Source organism: Setaria viridis, chromosome 7, assembly GCF_005286985.2.
Source record: "Setaria viridis chromosome 7, Setaria_viridis_v4.0, whole genome shotgun sequence".
In the NCBI taxonomy this organism is placed as follows: Eukaryota; Viridiplantae; Streptophyta; class Magnoliopsida; order Poales; family Poaceae; genus Setaria; species Setaria viridis.
In genome coordinates, this window is record NC_048269.2 from 14082107 (window position 1) to 14096698 (window position 14592).

Consider the following 14592-nt stretch of genomic DNA (forward strand, 5'->3'; position numbering starts at 1 on the left):
GGCTCCTGCTGCAGGCGGCGGCCGGCGGCGGGCCTCGTGCAGATCGAGCGGGAGGCGGAGGAAGGAGGCCGGGCTGGGGTAGGAGACCGGCGGCGGGGCTGGGCCGGCCACCAGCGGGGCTGGTCCGGCCGGCAGCGGAGGTGGACGGCGGCCGCCGGTCTGCCTGGCGGCAGCAGCAGAAACATCGGGACGGAGGGAGGCGCAGGATGAGGAGACGGAGGGAGGCGCGGGATGAGGAAAATGAGATGCGCGGGGTGACTGGAGAATAGAATGTTTTTTTCCATAACTAGTGGCATTGGTGGGTAATTACCCACCAACTCCACGAGGAGGTTCAAAAGAGGGGGTTTTGGAGCAGCAAAAGAGGTGCTCCAAAACTCCACCCCCATTTGTACTACAGCTCCATGGAGTTTTGGAGTTGGGGTGTTTGGCTATTTTTTTTCCTGGAGTTGTGGAGTGGAGCTGTGCCAAACAGGGCTTTAGTGTGTTACTGGTAGAGAAGGAGAAAGAAGAGCGAGAAAGAAAACGATTTGACGGTTCAAATGTAAAAGAAAAAAAAACACTAAGACATAAAACTACCCTTTATGTAAAACTCAAACTTTTTTTAAAAAAAACACATTAGCGATGCTGTGAGCCCGTCTCCCTCCCTCTCGCGCGCCGTTTCTCGTGTGATCGACTTGCCTACATGGAGCTAGGCAGCTAGCGTACCGCGTGCGCCGCTGGCTTCCGGACGGCCATGTCGCCGTCGTCACTACTCGTGGCATATACGCATGCCGAGATGGATTCGGTTGGATCGTGTGACCGCCGGACAGCCGGAGTCAATGCTTAGTCCAAGCACGAGCGCCGCAGCGCATGCACCCGCGTTTAAAAAAAAAAAACTGTGCAGGTAATCATGCACCGTCACTGTCATCATGTGGTCGTGGCTGCTAGCTGCTGTCCAGCTGCGGCAGGTTACGTTGGCTGGTTCGTGCTTTGTTGCTAGTAGTTGCTACGTGCCGTCGGTAGAAAATGCATGGTCGATCAGGGCAGTGACTTTGACACAATCACACAACGCAACTCGCCTTGTCGGGTTGCTGGCAGTGCGCGAGGTGTAGAACAAAAAATATCACCTGCTTGCTCCACTACTGTCATGATGGGCCGGCGCACTCGACCCTGCCTGGGCTGGCTAGATCGGTAGAGATGGATTGGTGGGCTGGGCTGGGCTATGACAAGTAGAGATGGATTGGTCCAAAGGCCCCCCACCGGCGCCGCCCAGCTTCTTCCGTTCCTCCTCCTTCCCAAGCCAACCGCGGCAGGCTCGCCTCCCCCCCCCGCGCCGCCGGCAGCAGCACCGACCACCGCGATCCACCAGGTACTCGTCCTTCCCACCAACTCTTCCCTCCCCCCGTCGGCGCCCTCATCATCCCCGTGGTTGCCGCTTGCTTCCCTCTCCCGTTTGATGACCCCCCCCCCCCCCCCCCCGGCTTGCTTCTTGCTTGGATGGATTGCTAAGTTCCTGTTCCGCGGGATGTACCCAGTCGCCGTCACTCCTCCCAAGCCCTAACCAAAAATCCATCCCCCCCTTCCCGCTGGCGGCGGCCACCCCGGCGAGCCGGCGTCCCCCCGCCTACCTTGCCCCGGAGCCCGACTCCACCGGCGAGCCCTCCCCTCCCCGCCGACGAGCGCGCCCCTACCCCCTACCGCCGGGAGCGCGCGCGTCCGCTGCGCATCCTCGCGCCGTCGGGTAAGGAAACCCTAGCCCGTCCTTGCTCGTGCGTTCCCGTTCGATTCCGCTCATGTGTGGGTGTTTCCGGCGCCGTGATCCCGCGACTCCGAGGCAGGACACCACGGATGGGTGCCCCCAATCCGTCCCGTCCCGTCGCGGATTCGCCTGCTGCGTTGCGGGGGGTAGGTGTTGCGTCTGAAATGCGAATTCTGTGCAGTGTTCGGGTTGGGTTCAGCCGGAGGCCCCCCTCCCCTTGGCCGTAGGTGTTCGTTGGAGGAACCCTAGGTCGGGGCTGAGGCGTAGGGCCGTGTGTACAAGCTGCCTTCGACCTGGATGGTGATGTCAAATGGGAAAATTGCTCAATTCCCTTGTCTTGTAGATGATGATTGCCCCTAGGGTTCATGGGCATGCACTGTCGGTCGAGAATCTCGAGATGTAGGTGTTTCTCCAGGGTGTTTGGGTGGCTATCTGGAGCAGGGACGTGCTTATTAGATCCAGGATTCCGATTCCTCAGCAGCGCTTGCGCCAGATTTGGAGCCGCCTCGTGTGGCGGAAGCCGTTGCAAAGAAACTGAAAGTTTTGTTGCTCTTCCAGCTATGGGCCACGCCCATGCTCACGTGTGCCATCTGTTTTTGAGTTTCCTTGCAGCGTTATTGTAGTGGTTACCTTGGAAATCTGTAACACGCTTGGTTCATTTAAAGGTTAGTGATTAGTGACTACGTAGATGGGGGATATTTTGAAGGAAATTGCAGGACAAGTTGCAGATATTGTAAGCTGTTATTTTATAATATGCCCCCTTTTAGGAATGTTTGTTACGATACTCGAAGAACTGGCATGAATTGTCATTTGAATATCTCAGCCACATAATTATCATTTGAATATCTCAGCCACATAATTATCATTTGAATATCTCAGCCACAACGTGATTAGTTATTATGCTTTTGATGCATGCTCATAACATGAATGTTATTCGGGTAATATGTTTTAAAGCTTTCGATACATATGGGGCTGTTGTCTTTTACATGATTATTAAGTTCATCAATGCCACAAAGCATTATGTTATGTAATTGCACTCATTAAACATTGTTTTGTACTACCATTCTTACAGAGGCATGCGTAGGCTTCGATATTTGGTCATTTAAGGGGGTCTGGTTTTGAGCTACCGTAGGCTTCGATAGAGTTTTCAAAGAATTTTGTTTTGGCTGCTGCATTTCGGCGACTTCCTTCAGATGTGATTTGTCAATGAAGTTAGTTAGCTCGTCCTTGTGTTTTTTCCTCTTAATTTCAACCAGTGTATATCCTTACTGTATTGGTAGGTACTGATTTTTTTTAGTCTTAAACTACTTGTCTTTCTCCAAGCTCAAAAGCATCCGTCTGTGTGTGTTCTTTCTGATTATGCTCAGGTCCTAATATAGCTGTACTTTCAAAACGTCATAAACTACGTATGCAACTTGGGGGGAGGTTATGGTGTTATGAAACATTAGTCCCTTTGTTTATGTATTCAATATTTACTTTTCGCGCAATATTTGGATTCCATTTTTTTACTACAAAAGCTCAAGGATATGAAAATATTTATTGTTCACAAAAGAAAACTTGCAGACCTATCCCAGCAAAAGCTTTCGTTCTGCATGGATAAATCCTTTGCTGATTTAGTAATAATTGAGAATTTCAAGTACAAAATGCATCATTTAGGCTGCAGTCTTCAAGCAGTTCCTGATATTGCATTTACCTCTAGGTTGTATTATTGTTCATTAATAATGGAGCTTTATCATAGATGTCTGGCAAAATTACTATGAAATAATTTATTATTTTTCTGTCATTCTCATTCGAAGTATGTTACAACTTTGTATTGCTCAGTCATCTTAACAAGGTCTCGTATTGAAAGAAACAGTATAGTATCTCCTTTTTTTCTCAAAATTACCACTCAGTCTTCTACAGACATATCATCAATAATTTATATGTTCAGGAGCTTGTGATTCAGTAATTTATTGCTCCTTCCTTAGTCAAATGGAATGCAATAACCTTTTGCATTTTCTCACTATGCTCTGTGTGTTTGAATGCCTTGCTTGCTATATCTACTTTATCTGACAGAACAAAAAAGTTGTGCAAATGAAAAACAGTAAAAAGGAGAACTTAGAGGATCAGTCTATTGTAGTTAAGTGGGAAACCTAGTTTTGACGTTACAGGTTTAATCTTAGGCTTGATAAAACACTCAACGCACCAAAATGACTGCAGTTGACGAAGTTGGAAATCTGGTGATGCCTAGCTGTACGTAGATTTCTTATCTGATACAAACATATTAGTGTACAGACTAGTTAAACAGAATCATTCATGACTACAGGTGACTTGTGGCAAGCAAAATGGCTTTCTCATCGGTTTTCAGGAGAGTGAATGTCAAAGAGCTGATCTCAAATGCTTCAGTGTATGCTAGCGCAGCAGGTGATAACATATGTGCAGCTAGTGTAACTTTGTACTTTTCTTCTATTCTGAACAATTATTTTATCTGCTGAGATATGCCTGATTCCAGAATCTTCTGGAGCAATGAGCTTGGTGTTTAGACGCTGGGCCACCAAGAAGACTGCTGGATCAACAAAAAATGGCCGTGACTCCAATCCCAAGTATTTGGGTGTCAAGAAGTTTGGTGGAGAGGTACACCCTTTTGTATACATACGACGTCTATTAAGTTTTACTCCATAATTGCATCAAAGTTGCTACTATTTGGAGCCTTTAGGTACCATAATACTGACACTCAATTTCGGAATAACTTTCGTACACAGGAATTGATCTGATGCTATTAGTCTGTTAACTGACGGCGTGCATTTGTGTTAATTTTCCAGAAAGTGGAACCAGGAAACATCATTGTCCGCCAACGAGGAACGCGTTTCCACCCTGGGAACTACGTCGGCATGGGCAAGGATCACACTCTCTTCTGCCTGAAGGAAGGCCACGTACGATTCGAGCGCAACAAGCTCACTGGCAGGAAATGGGTTCATGTTGAGCCTGTGGCTGGTCATGTGCTCCACCCTGTCTACGTCAATGGCTCGACTACTGCAGCTGACCTGGATGCACAGTTGTAGCGGCCATGCAGTTGCTTATGCTTGTCATCATCACCACCAAGTGCCTATTATTACACATTGCAACTTGTTCCAGTAAAGATGCTTGCGAGTAAGAAATGCTGCTATACGTAGTTTCAGTGAGGACTGAGGAGCAGAGAATTTCAGCTTGCTTAATGTTCCTTTTTATTTTTATTTTTAGGGCAGTGTTCCTTTTCAATATCAATTACTTTGGGAAGCAATGTTGGTTTTGTAGTTCCATGTCTGTTGAAATAATGTTGATGACTTATGGACTGAAATTTTAACATTTGGTGCATGTTTGGAACCACGAGTGTTCGACTAGAGTTCAAACCACAAGGTGCTAGCCATTTTCTTTAGGAAATTCTTTGATCACATTGTTTCTATAAAGCCAAAATAAGAAAGGCCTCTAAAATAGGAAGTCCATATTTGTGCCCTTTTGGAATCCATGAATTTAATCCATGAGAAAACTGTAATCCCCAAGGGATTGTGCAATCTCTATGCTTGTCTTCCCCTCGGTCCCTTCCTCTCCCACAGACTTGGACCCTAGCACACGTGGAAAATAGATTGGAAATTCCACCGTAACACGCACGTGGGTTCTGGGTTCTGGGTTCTGGTAGAGCAAGATCCCTTCTAGGATCATGAGGAACTAAGATATTCTGGTAGATTTTCCTCCGTCGGTATATAAAAAACAGATTTGCTCCTTGTCAACCGGTTGAAATGTTGATTATCTATCAATCGACGCTATCAATAGAAGGATGCGGGCCAACAAGAATACACATGCTCTACAGCTTATCGATGCAGAGACGTTGGATTTCGATCCTAAGGTTGAAACAGGTGATTGATAGAAAAGCAAAATATCAATCAGTTGACAAGGAGACAGATTCTAATATTAAATGGACATGGGACAAAGGCTATGATTGAGCTTTTTTTTTTCTTGAGTGCCTTAGCACCTTTCGATTAAGCACAATCTCGATGAAGCCAAACACAGCTTGACCATCACAAGAGCACAAAAGGATCAAAGAAAGAGAAACACTGCAGAAACACAACAACAACAACCACGCAACTCGAAGCAACAAAGAGGAAGCACACTCGAACCCACAAACCTAGGCACAACCACTCTCCTGAACCTACCAAAAGATACAACCTTGACAAGGGTGCTAAAGGTCTCAGAACTGCAATGGTGGCAAAGCATCCACCCAAACACCAGGATCACGGCGGCAAAGCATCCACCCGAGCACAACCACGGTGGTAAAGCATCCACCCAACCAGCACGGCCACGGTGGCAAAGCATCCGCCCGAAGCAACCAACAACAGCGGGAAAGCATTCGCCTGGAGCAACCAATGACGGCGGCAAAGCATCCGCTAGAGAAGAGAGGGCAGCAAAGCATCCGCCAGACGACGAGGATCTAAGCAACCCGGGGTTTGGTGGATGAATCAAAACGAAGGCAGACGCAGAAGAAGACACTTCCCATGGAGAACAGACGACCACCACGAGGACCCTGACTAGCCGAAGACGACTGGGGGCGATGTTCAGCAACGATCCCTGCAGTGACGGCAGCAAGAACCCGCTGAGCTTCCAAGACGACGCCTCAAGGGAGGGAGCGACGCCACTGGCACCGTCGTCGTCCGACCAACACGGTCAAGGCTTTCACCTAGAAGCTCGCCGTAGGTGAGGAAAAGGAGGAAAGAATGACGCCTTCAAGAAGGGAAGCGGCGCCCGGGGGCGTCGCCATCATTTGACCCGCAAGCAGGCACAAGGCTTTCGCCTACACCCCGTTCCCTCCCCAGAAATCGTCGCCGCCACCAGGAGCATGGGACCGCCGGGCGTGAAGGAGCTGAAGAATGCTGCCACATAGTCAGTTGCTCGGTCCCCCCGTCGACGGAAGATGGCGTAGCCACCAGAGAGGTTGGGGGGTGACGCGAGCTACCACCCGGCCGGTCACGCGGCGGCGGTGCAGGTGACCACTCGGCCAGTCACGACAGACCGAACAGCCGGGGAGGGATGCGGCCACCCTCGCCGCCCGCCCACCGGCCGGCAGCAGCGGAAGGGGCAGCAAGAGGAGGGACACGGGTCCGGCCGCCGGGAGGGCGGTAGCCTCCCAGGCGCGGTCTCCTGTCCTCCGGACGACAAAATGGGGAGAACGCGGTGGTCATCATCGGGGAAGGGACCCCACGCTAGGGATGTGTAGATCTAGACTTAGGGGAGGTGGATCTGCCAGCAGCGGCTGGCGGCCAGCGACCGGCGACGCCTAGGGTTTGCAGAGTGGGAGTTAAGAGGGAGAGAGGAGGAGGGAAGAGGAGGGAGAAAGCGCGACGCGGGGGCTGGCTTTGGCGGCGCCGCCGCCGGTGGTGGCAGCGGCGGGAGTCAGGCGGGTGGGCGGGTTGCTGGTGTGAGAGAGCGAGGTTGTACCGGCGGATCTGATCTGCTGCTCAATTGGAGTTCAGATAAAAAATCTATGATTGAGCTTGACCTTGAGTTGTATCCATCCTAAAATCTAACTAGGCTGCTCCTTTTACTTTAGGAAGGTCTTCATGGAAGAAGATATCATTTGGAATTACCAACCGTGCCTACTTAAAATGTCATTGTTCCTAAGGATGGCAATGGAGGCAAAACCCTTGCAGGACGAGAGGACACCCTCGTGCACACCATGTAGAGAAAGTTACTCCATACCAATCCTTGTACCTGCACGCAAGATTTTGTATCTCGTACTGGAACTCACATTGGTAATTGGTACATAATATGTTCTTGAGATAATTAATCAGTCATGAGTAGAACAGAGAGTAATTTAACAATGCTACATAATCTTATCTAATCATGAAACATTATAAAATTTTATTCTTTTCTGCTATTTAATATCCTATACATAGATCCCTACTTGCCATTACTATTTTTCAAGTTGGTATTAGGTAGTGATCGTAGGTTCAGCGTAACTTCGTGACCCAACCATAACGGGACAAAATTTCTATCTTAAGAGTCGAACTCAAAGGAGAGAAGAAGGACTACACCTACTCCCTTGCATGTGGGTTGATATGGTGGTAATGAACGTTATTGCTCCATTTGTCATTTTAGCATATGGATACGTTGTTCGTTAGAGGAGCGTGTGATCCGTGGTGTCGTTTTTCTTCTCCTAACACCCGATGACCTGGCACCAGTACCTCATGTCTAGGCCAGCAAGGCAAGCCTTTGCCACCGTCCATCCCCTCTTCCCCCACCTCTCATCTAGCTAGCGGCCTCCGCGCGCATGCCTACCGCCACTTGCTCCGCTAACCGTTGGACCTCACATGCTTCCGCAACCACGTCCCTTTGTAGCTGGAGTTCACCAGAACCTTCAAAACCCTAATCCCCATTATCTCCCCTACAACCTCTAACTTGTGCCGGCTTGTCCACCTCCGCGTAGCATCATGTCGTGCGTACTCCTTTATGCATGATGATATATTTTCTTATATTATACCACTCAAATACTATTTTAAGTTAGGGGGTGTTTGGATACGAGGTACTAAACTTTAGAAGGGTCACATCGGATGTTCGGACGCTAATTAGGAGGACTAAACATGAGCTAATTATAAAACTAACTGCAGAACCCCTATACTAATTCACGAGATGAATCTATTAAGCCTAATTAATCCATCATTAGCAAATGGGTACTGTAGCACCATATTGTCAAATCATGGACTAATTAGGCTTAATAGATTCCTCTCGCGAATTAGACTCTATCTGTGTAATTAGTTTTATAATTATACTATATTTAATACTTCTAATTAGTATCTAAACATTTGACGTGACAGGTACTAAAGTTTAGAAGTGTGTTGCCAAACAGACCCTTAGGTATACTACATCAATCATCTCTCTAAGTCTCCGCTCAATGCTCTATCCTTAGATGTATACTATCACGTTACATATGTCTAACGCGTATATTTAGTCCTCTCGTATTATTAGTAAAAACATTTGCATTCTGACTTGCTCCCGTGTCGTGTGGGATTTGGAAGCCATCGAACGAGTAGAACCTTCGCGCCCTGGACGCGGGCGCGTGGCGCCGCTGGATCCGGATGAACGGTGGATGCGCGGGGCGCACCCATCCGCCCGTCCCTCCCCTGCCCATAACACTCCTTCCCCACCCAGTCGCCGTCACTCCTCCCAAGCCCTAACCAAAAATCCATTCCCCGCTGGCGGCGGCCACCCCCGACGAGCCGGCGTCCCCCCGCCTGCCTTGCCCCGGAGCCCGACTCCGCCGGCGAGCCCTCCCCTCCCCGCCGACGAGCGCGCCCCGCCCCTCCGCCCGTGGACGCTTCCCTACCCCCTACCGCCGGGAGCGCGCATCCTCGCGCCGTCGGGTAAGGAAACCCTAGCCCGTCCTTGCTCGTGCGTTCCCGTTCGATTCCGCTCATGTGGGGGTGTTTCCGGCGCCGTGATCCCGCGAATCCGAGGCGGAACACCACGGATGGGTGCCCCCAATCCGCCCCGTCCCGTCGCGGATTCGCCTGCTGCGTTGCGGGGGTAGGTGTTGCGTCTGAAATGCGAATTCTGTGCGGTGTTCGGGTTGGGTTCTGCCGGAGGCCCCCCTCCCCTTGGCCGTAGGTGTTCGTTGGAGGAACCCTAGGTCGGGGCTGAGGCGTAGGGTCGTGTGTACAAGCTGCCTTCGACCTGGATGGTGATGTCAAATGGGAAAAGTGCTCAATTCCCTTTGTCTTGTAGATGATGATTGCCCCTAGGGTTCATGGGCATGCACTTTCGGTCGAGAATCTCGAGATGTAGGTGTTTCTCCAGGGTGTTTGGGTGGCTATCTGGAGCAGGGACGTGCTTATTAGATCCAGGATTCCGATTCCTCAGCAGCGCGTGCGCCAGATTCGGAGCCGCCTCGTGTGGCGGAAGCCGTTGCAAAGAAACTGAAAGTTTTGTCGCTCTTCCAGCTATCGGCCACGCCCATGCTCACGTGTGCCATCTGTTTTTGAGTTTCCTTGCAGCGTTATAGTAGCGGTTACGATGGAAATCTGTAGCACGTTTGGTTCATTTAAAGGTTAGTGATTAGTGACTACGTAGATGGGGGATCTTTTTAAGGAAACTGCAGGACAAGTTGCAGATATTGTAAGCTGTTATTTATAATATGCCCCCTTTTAGGAATGTTTGTTACGACACTCGAATAATTGGTATGAATTGTCATTTGAATATCCCAGCCGCATAATTATCATTTGAATATCTCAGCTACAACGTGATTAGTTAATATGCTTTTGATGCATGCTCATAACATGAATGTTATACGGGTAATATGTTTTAAAGCTTTCGATACATATGGGGCTGTTGTCTTTTACATGATTATTAAGTTCATCAATGCCACAAAGCATTATATTATGTAATTGCACTCATTAAACATTGTTTTGTTCTACCATTCTTACAGAGCCATGCTGTTTCAACCATGGTTTTTGATATTTGTCGAGTCAATGATCCGAGTGCTGCGTCCCAATGTTCCGTATTATTATGTATGTGCCTTTGTTGAGAGGATTCTATGTCTAATTATTCAAAAAATTAGATTGATACGAGACCAATCATATGGATACTGATTCATGGTTTCATAATCCACTTAGGGCCTGGTAGGATGAAGTAAATTCCTAAGGATTTGGATCCTGATTCCCTGTCCAGACTGACCTGTGACAGTTGATATGCTTTTGAGATTGCAAGTTTGGACTAGGAAGTTATCTGCTTGTTTACTTTTAAAAAGGAGTGTCTTTTTACAGTGTTTTTGGGACCATGATTGCTTCTTATGACAATAGCTAATCAATGATTGTCGAAATTTCTTGCAAGCATCTCTCTTAGGGAAGAAACTCTTTATCATAAGCACTGACAATTTCACATTCTGTATTATTGCTCCATCCTTTTTATCTGTACAGTTTTTGCCTTGTTTTCAAATAATTTTCTTTATGCTTAAACTTTTTGTAACATTAACTTATGTTAGTAATCCTGTAATCTTCTCCTCTCTTAGGGAAGAAACTCTTTATCATAACCACTGACAATTTCACATTCTGTATTATTGCTCCATCCTTTTTATCTGTACAGTTTTTGCCTTGTTTGAAATAATTTTCATTATGCTTACACTTTTGTAACATTATCTTATGTTAGTAATCCTGTAATCTTCTCAAATGATTTCAGTTGACTAACTTTGGTCAACTTTCTTTCTGCAGTTGCCTAGGTTAATGCTAGCTTCTTGAAGAAGATGGCTGATAATGGTAACGCAAAAGGGGGATCTGGAACATATACAATCAATCTAGATAACTTCAGTAAGCGGCTGAAGGTATTCTATGACCATTGGAAGGAACACAAGTCTGATCTTTGGGGTTCTTCTGATGCTATTGCCATTGCTACCCCGCCTCCTTCTGAGGATCTTCGCTATTTGAAATCCTCAGCTCTGGATATCTGGTTGCTTGGATATGAATTTCCAGAAACAATAATTGTCTTCATGCACAAGCAAATACATGTCTTGTGCAGTCAGAAGAAAGCAAATCTGATTGGGACCCTCAAGAAGGCTGCAAATGAGGCTGTTGGTGCTGACATTGTCTTGCATGTGAAATCTAAGAATGGGGATGGTGCTGACTTGATGGATGACATAGTGCAGGCTGTTCGCAATCAGTCTAAATCAGGCAATCCAATTGTTGGGCACATTGCAAAAGAGGCACCTGAGGGTAAGCTTCTTGAAACATGGGCAGACAAGTTATCTGGGTCATCTATACAACTTACAGATGTGACAAATGGCTTCTCTGAGCTTTTCTCTGTGAAGGACTCCACAGAGATCACTTGTGTGAAGAAGGCTGCTTACTTAACTACTTCTGTACTCAGAAATTTTGTGGTTCCAAGGTTGGAGAAAGTTATTGATGAGGAGAAGAAAGTCTCACACTCCTCATTGATGGATGACACGGAAAAGGTCATTCTTGACCCTCTCAAAGTAAAGGTGAAGTTGAAGTCTGATAATGTTGATATTTGCTATCCGCCAGTCTTTCAGAGTGGGGGGAAGTACGATCTCAAGCCTGGCGCCTCTAGCAATGATGACTATCTCTATTATGATTCAGCAAGTGTTATCATCTGTGCACTTGGGTCCAAATATTCAAGCTATTGTTCAAATGTTGCCCGGACATATCTGATAGATGCTATCCCTACGCAGAGTAAAGCATATGAGACCCTTCTGAAAGCTCATGAAGCTGCTATAGAGGCAGTGAAACCAGGCAATCAGATGAGTGCGGTTTATCAAGCTGCAGTGAAGGTGATTGAGAGAGATGCTCCTGAACTACTTCCCAATTTAACAAAGTCAGCTGGAACTGGAATAGGCCTTGAATTCCGAGAATCTGGCTTAAATCTGAATGCCAAGAATGATCGTCGGATAAAACAGGGAATGATTTTTAATATTTCTCTTGGTTTGCATAATGTCCAGGCAGAAACCACCAGTGAAAAGACAAAGCAGTTTTCACTGTTGTTAGCTGATACAGTCTTAGTAACTGAAAAAGGAAATGAGATCTTGACAGCACCTTGCTCCAAGGCTGTTAAGGATGTTGCCTATTCATTCAATGAAGATGAGGAGGATGTTCCTGTGGCAAAGGTGGTGTCAAAGCCTGTTGACGTCGTGCCAACCAAGGCAACTCTCAGGTCGGACAACCAGGAGATGTCCAAGGAAGAACAAAGGAGACAGCACCAGGCTGAACTTGCTCGTCAAAAGAATGAAGAGACTGCTAGAAGGCTTGCTGGGGGTGGTTCTGGTTCTGGTGAAGGACGTGGTCCTGCAAGGGCTTCAAATGAGCTTGTTGCATACAAGAATGTTAATGATGTTCCATTTGTGAGAGAGTTGGTGATACAAGTGGATCAGAAGAATGAAGCTGTCCTCTTACCTATTTATGGCAGCATGGTACCTTTCCATGTTTCTACTGTGAAGAGTGTGACAAGCCACCAGGACAACCGTACCTGCACTATCCGCATCTTCTTCAATGTGCCTGGCATGCCGTTCTCAAATGATAGCAAGCTGAATTCTCAAGGTGCCATCTACTTGAAAGAAATTACATTTCGCTCGAAAGACCCACGGCATAGCAGTGAAGTTGTTCAGCAGATCAAAACGTTGAGGAGGCAAGTTGCATCAAGGGAGTCAGAGAGAGCTGAAAGGGCAACCCTTGTTACTCAGGAGAAGCTTCAGGTGGGAAACAACAGAATGAAGATGATGAGACTTTCTGATGTGTGGATACGACCTGCATTTGGTGGCCGTGGGAGGAAGCTCACAGGAAATCTTGAGGCACATTTCAATGGTTTCAGATATTCTACTTCAAGGGCTGATGAGCGTGTGGACATCATGTATGGTAATATAAAGCATGCCTTTTTCCAGCCTGCAGAGAAAGAAATGATTACTCTCCTTCATTTCCATTTGCACAACCATATCATGGTTGGAAACAAGAAGACAAAGGATGTCCAGTTTTATGTTGAAGTGATGGATGTTGTACAGACTCTTGGTGGCAGTAGGAGATCAGCGCTTGATCCTGATGAGATTGAAGAAGAGCAACGTGAGAGGGATCGGAAGAACAGAATAAACATGGATTTCCAGAACTTTGTGAACAAGGTTAATGATCACTGGTCACAGCCACAGTTCAAGGGGCTCGATCTGGAGTTTGATGTCCCATTGAGAGAGCTTGGGTTTCATGGGGTTCCTTATAAGGCTTCTGCTTTTATAATTCCAACTTCTACTTGTTTGGTGGAGCTGATTGAGACCCCCTTCCTTGTGGTGAGCCTGAGTGAGATAGAGATCGTTAACCTGGAGAGGGTGGGCTTTGGAACAAAGAACTTTGACATGGCTATTGTGTTCAAGGACTTCAAGAAGGATGTTCTCCGCATAGATTCCATCCCTTCGACATCTCTCGATGCAATAAAGGAGTGGCTGGACACAACTGACCTGAAGTACTATGAGAGCAGGCTGAATCTGAACTGGCGTCCGATCCTGAAAACTATCATTGATGATCCTCAGAAGTTCATTGATGACGGTGGCTGGGAGTTCCTGAACATGGAGGCGAGCGACTCCGAGACAGAGGAGACAGAGGAGTCAGACCAGGGTTATGAGCCTTCTGATGCTGAGCCTGAGTCCGAGTCAGAGGATGATGACTCTGACAGCGAGTCCTTGGTGGAATCTGATGATGATGATGAAGAGTCCGATGATGACTCAGAGGAGGAGAAGGGCAAGACCTGGGAGGAGCTGGAGCGCGAGGCAAGTAACGCAGACCGTGAACACGGCGCTGAGTCAGACAGCGAGGAGGAGCGGAGGCGCCGCAAGGCGAAGAGCTTTGGCAAGTCACGTGCACCGGAGCGCAGCAGCTTCAAGGGAGGTCCGCCATCCAAGAAGCCGAAGTTCAGGTGAACGGTGCCTGCCAGTTGCTACGGTGGCGTGGCGTGGCTGCTTCGTGAACCTCCTTTGTTTGAGGAGGCATGTCTGTAGGAGTGTCTTTTGTTATCTTTAGATTATCTTGGTACTATCTATCTCTGCAGTAGCTTAGTCCATTTAGGTAAAAAATGACAGCTGAACTCTGGTTAACTTGGATCATAGTGGATGACATGAACATTAAACTTGCTTGCGTCATTGGGGAAAGCAGATCCGAGTTGATCGATTGGTGTAATATCCTCATTGATGTAATGTTTTCCTGGTAGTAGGCTCCAGCTTGTATAATATTTTTTTGTGCTTGCAGTTCAACCTTTTTGGTACATTATCCCTACATGGCAGTGCTGGTCTAATGGAGTTTTGTTGGAAGCAGCAGCATTTGAATTTCCCATGCTCTTTTGTTGGGGGTTTCATCTTGGTTGAACAA

At 47.5% G+C, this 14592-nt stretch overlaps 2 protein-coding genes across 4 annotated transcripts; both read left to right on the plus strand.

The window, feature by feature from the left end:
* Window positions 1–1192: 1192 nt before the first annotated feature.
* LOC117865343 (uncharacterized) lies at window positions 1193–5083 on the plus strand. 3 transcript variants are annotated; one of them, XM_034749515.2, is made up of 5 exons: window positions 1333–1348; window positions 2811–2949; window positions 4044–4141; window positions 4230–4351; window positions 4540–5083. In XM_034749515.2, exons 3-5 carry the CDS (start codon window positions 4063–4065, stop codon window positions 4777–4779), a joined length of 441 nt encoding a protein of 146 aa, XP_034605406.1. In that variant the 5' UTR covers window positions 1333–1348; window positions 2811–2949; window positions 4044–4062; the 3' UTR covers window positions 4780–5083. The 3 variants fall into 3 exon arrangements, with proteins under 3 accessions (XP_034605405.1, XP_034605406.1, XP_034605407.1); XM_034749514.2 differs by lacking the exon at window positions 2811–2949 and having other exon boundaries at window positions 1193–1348; XM_034749516.2 differs by lacking the exons at window positions 1333–1348; window positions 2811–2949 and adding an exon at window positions 3019–3970.
* Window positions 5084–8918: 3835 nt separating this feature from the next.
* LOC117865918 (FACT complex subunit SPT16) lies at window positions 8919–14477 on the plus strand. The gene is made up of 2 exons (XM_034750188.2): window positions 8919–9108; window positions 10951–14477. Exon 2 carries the CDS (start codon window positions 10983–10985, stop codon window positions 14145–14147), a length of 3165 nt encoding a protein of 1054 aa, XP_034606079.1. The 5' UTR covers window positions 8919–9108; window positions 10951–10982; the 3' UTR covers window positions 14148–14477.
* The last annotated feature ends 115 nt before the right edge of the window (window positions 14478–14592 follow it).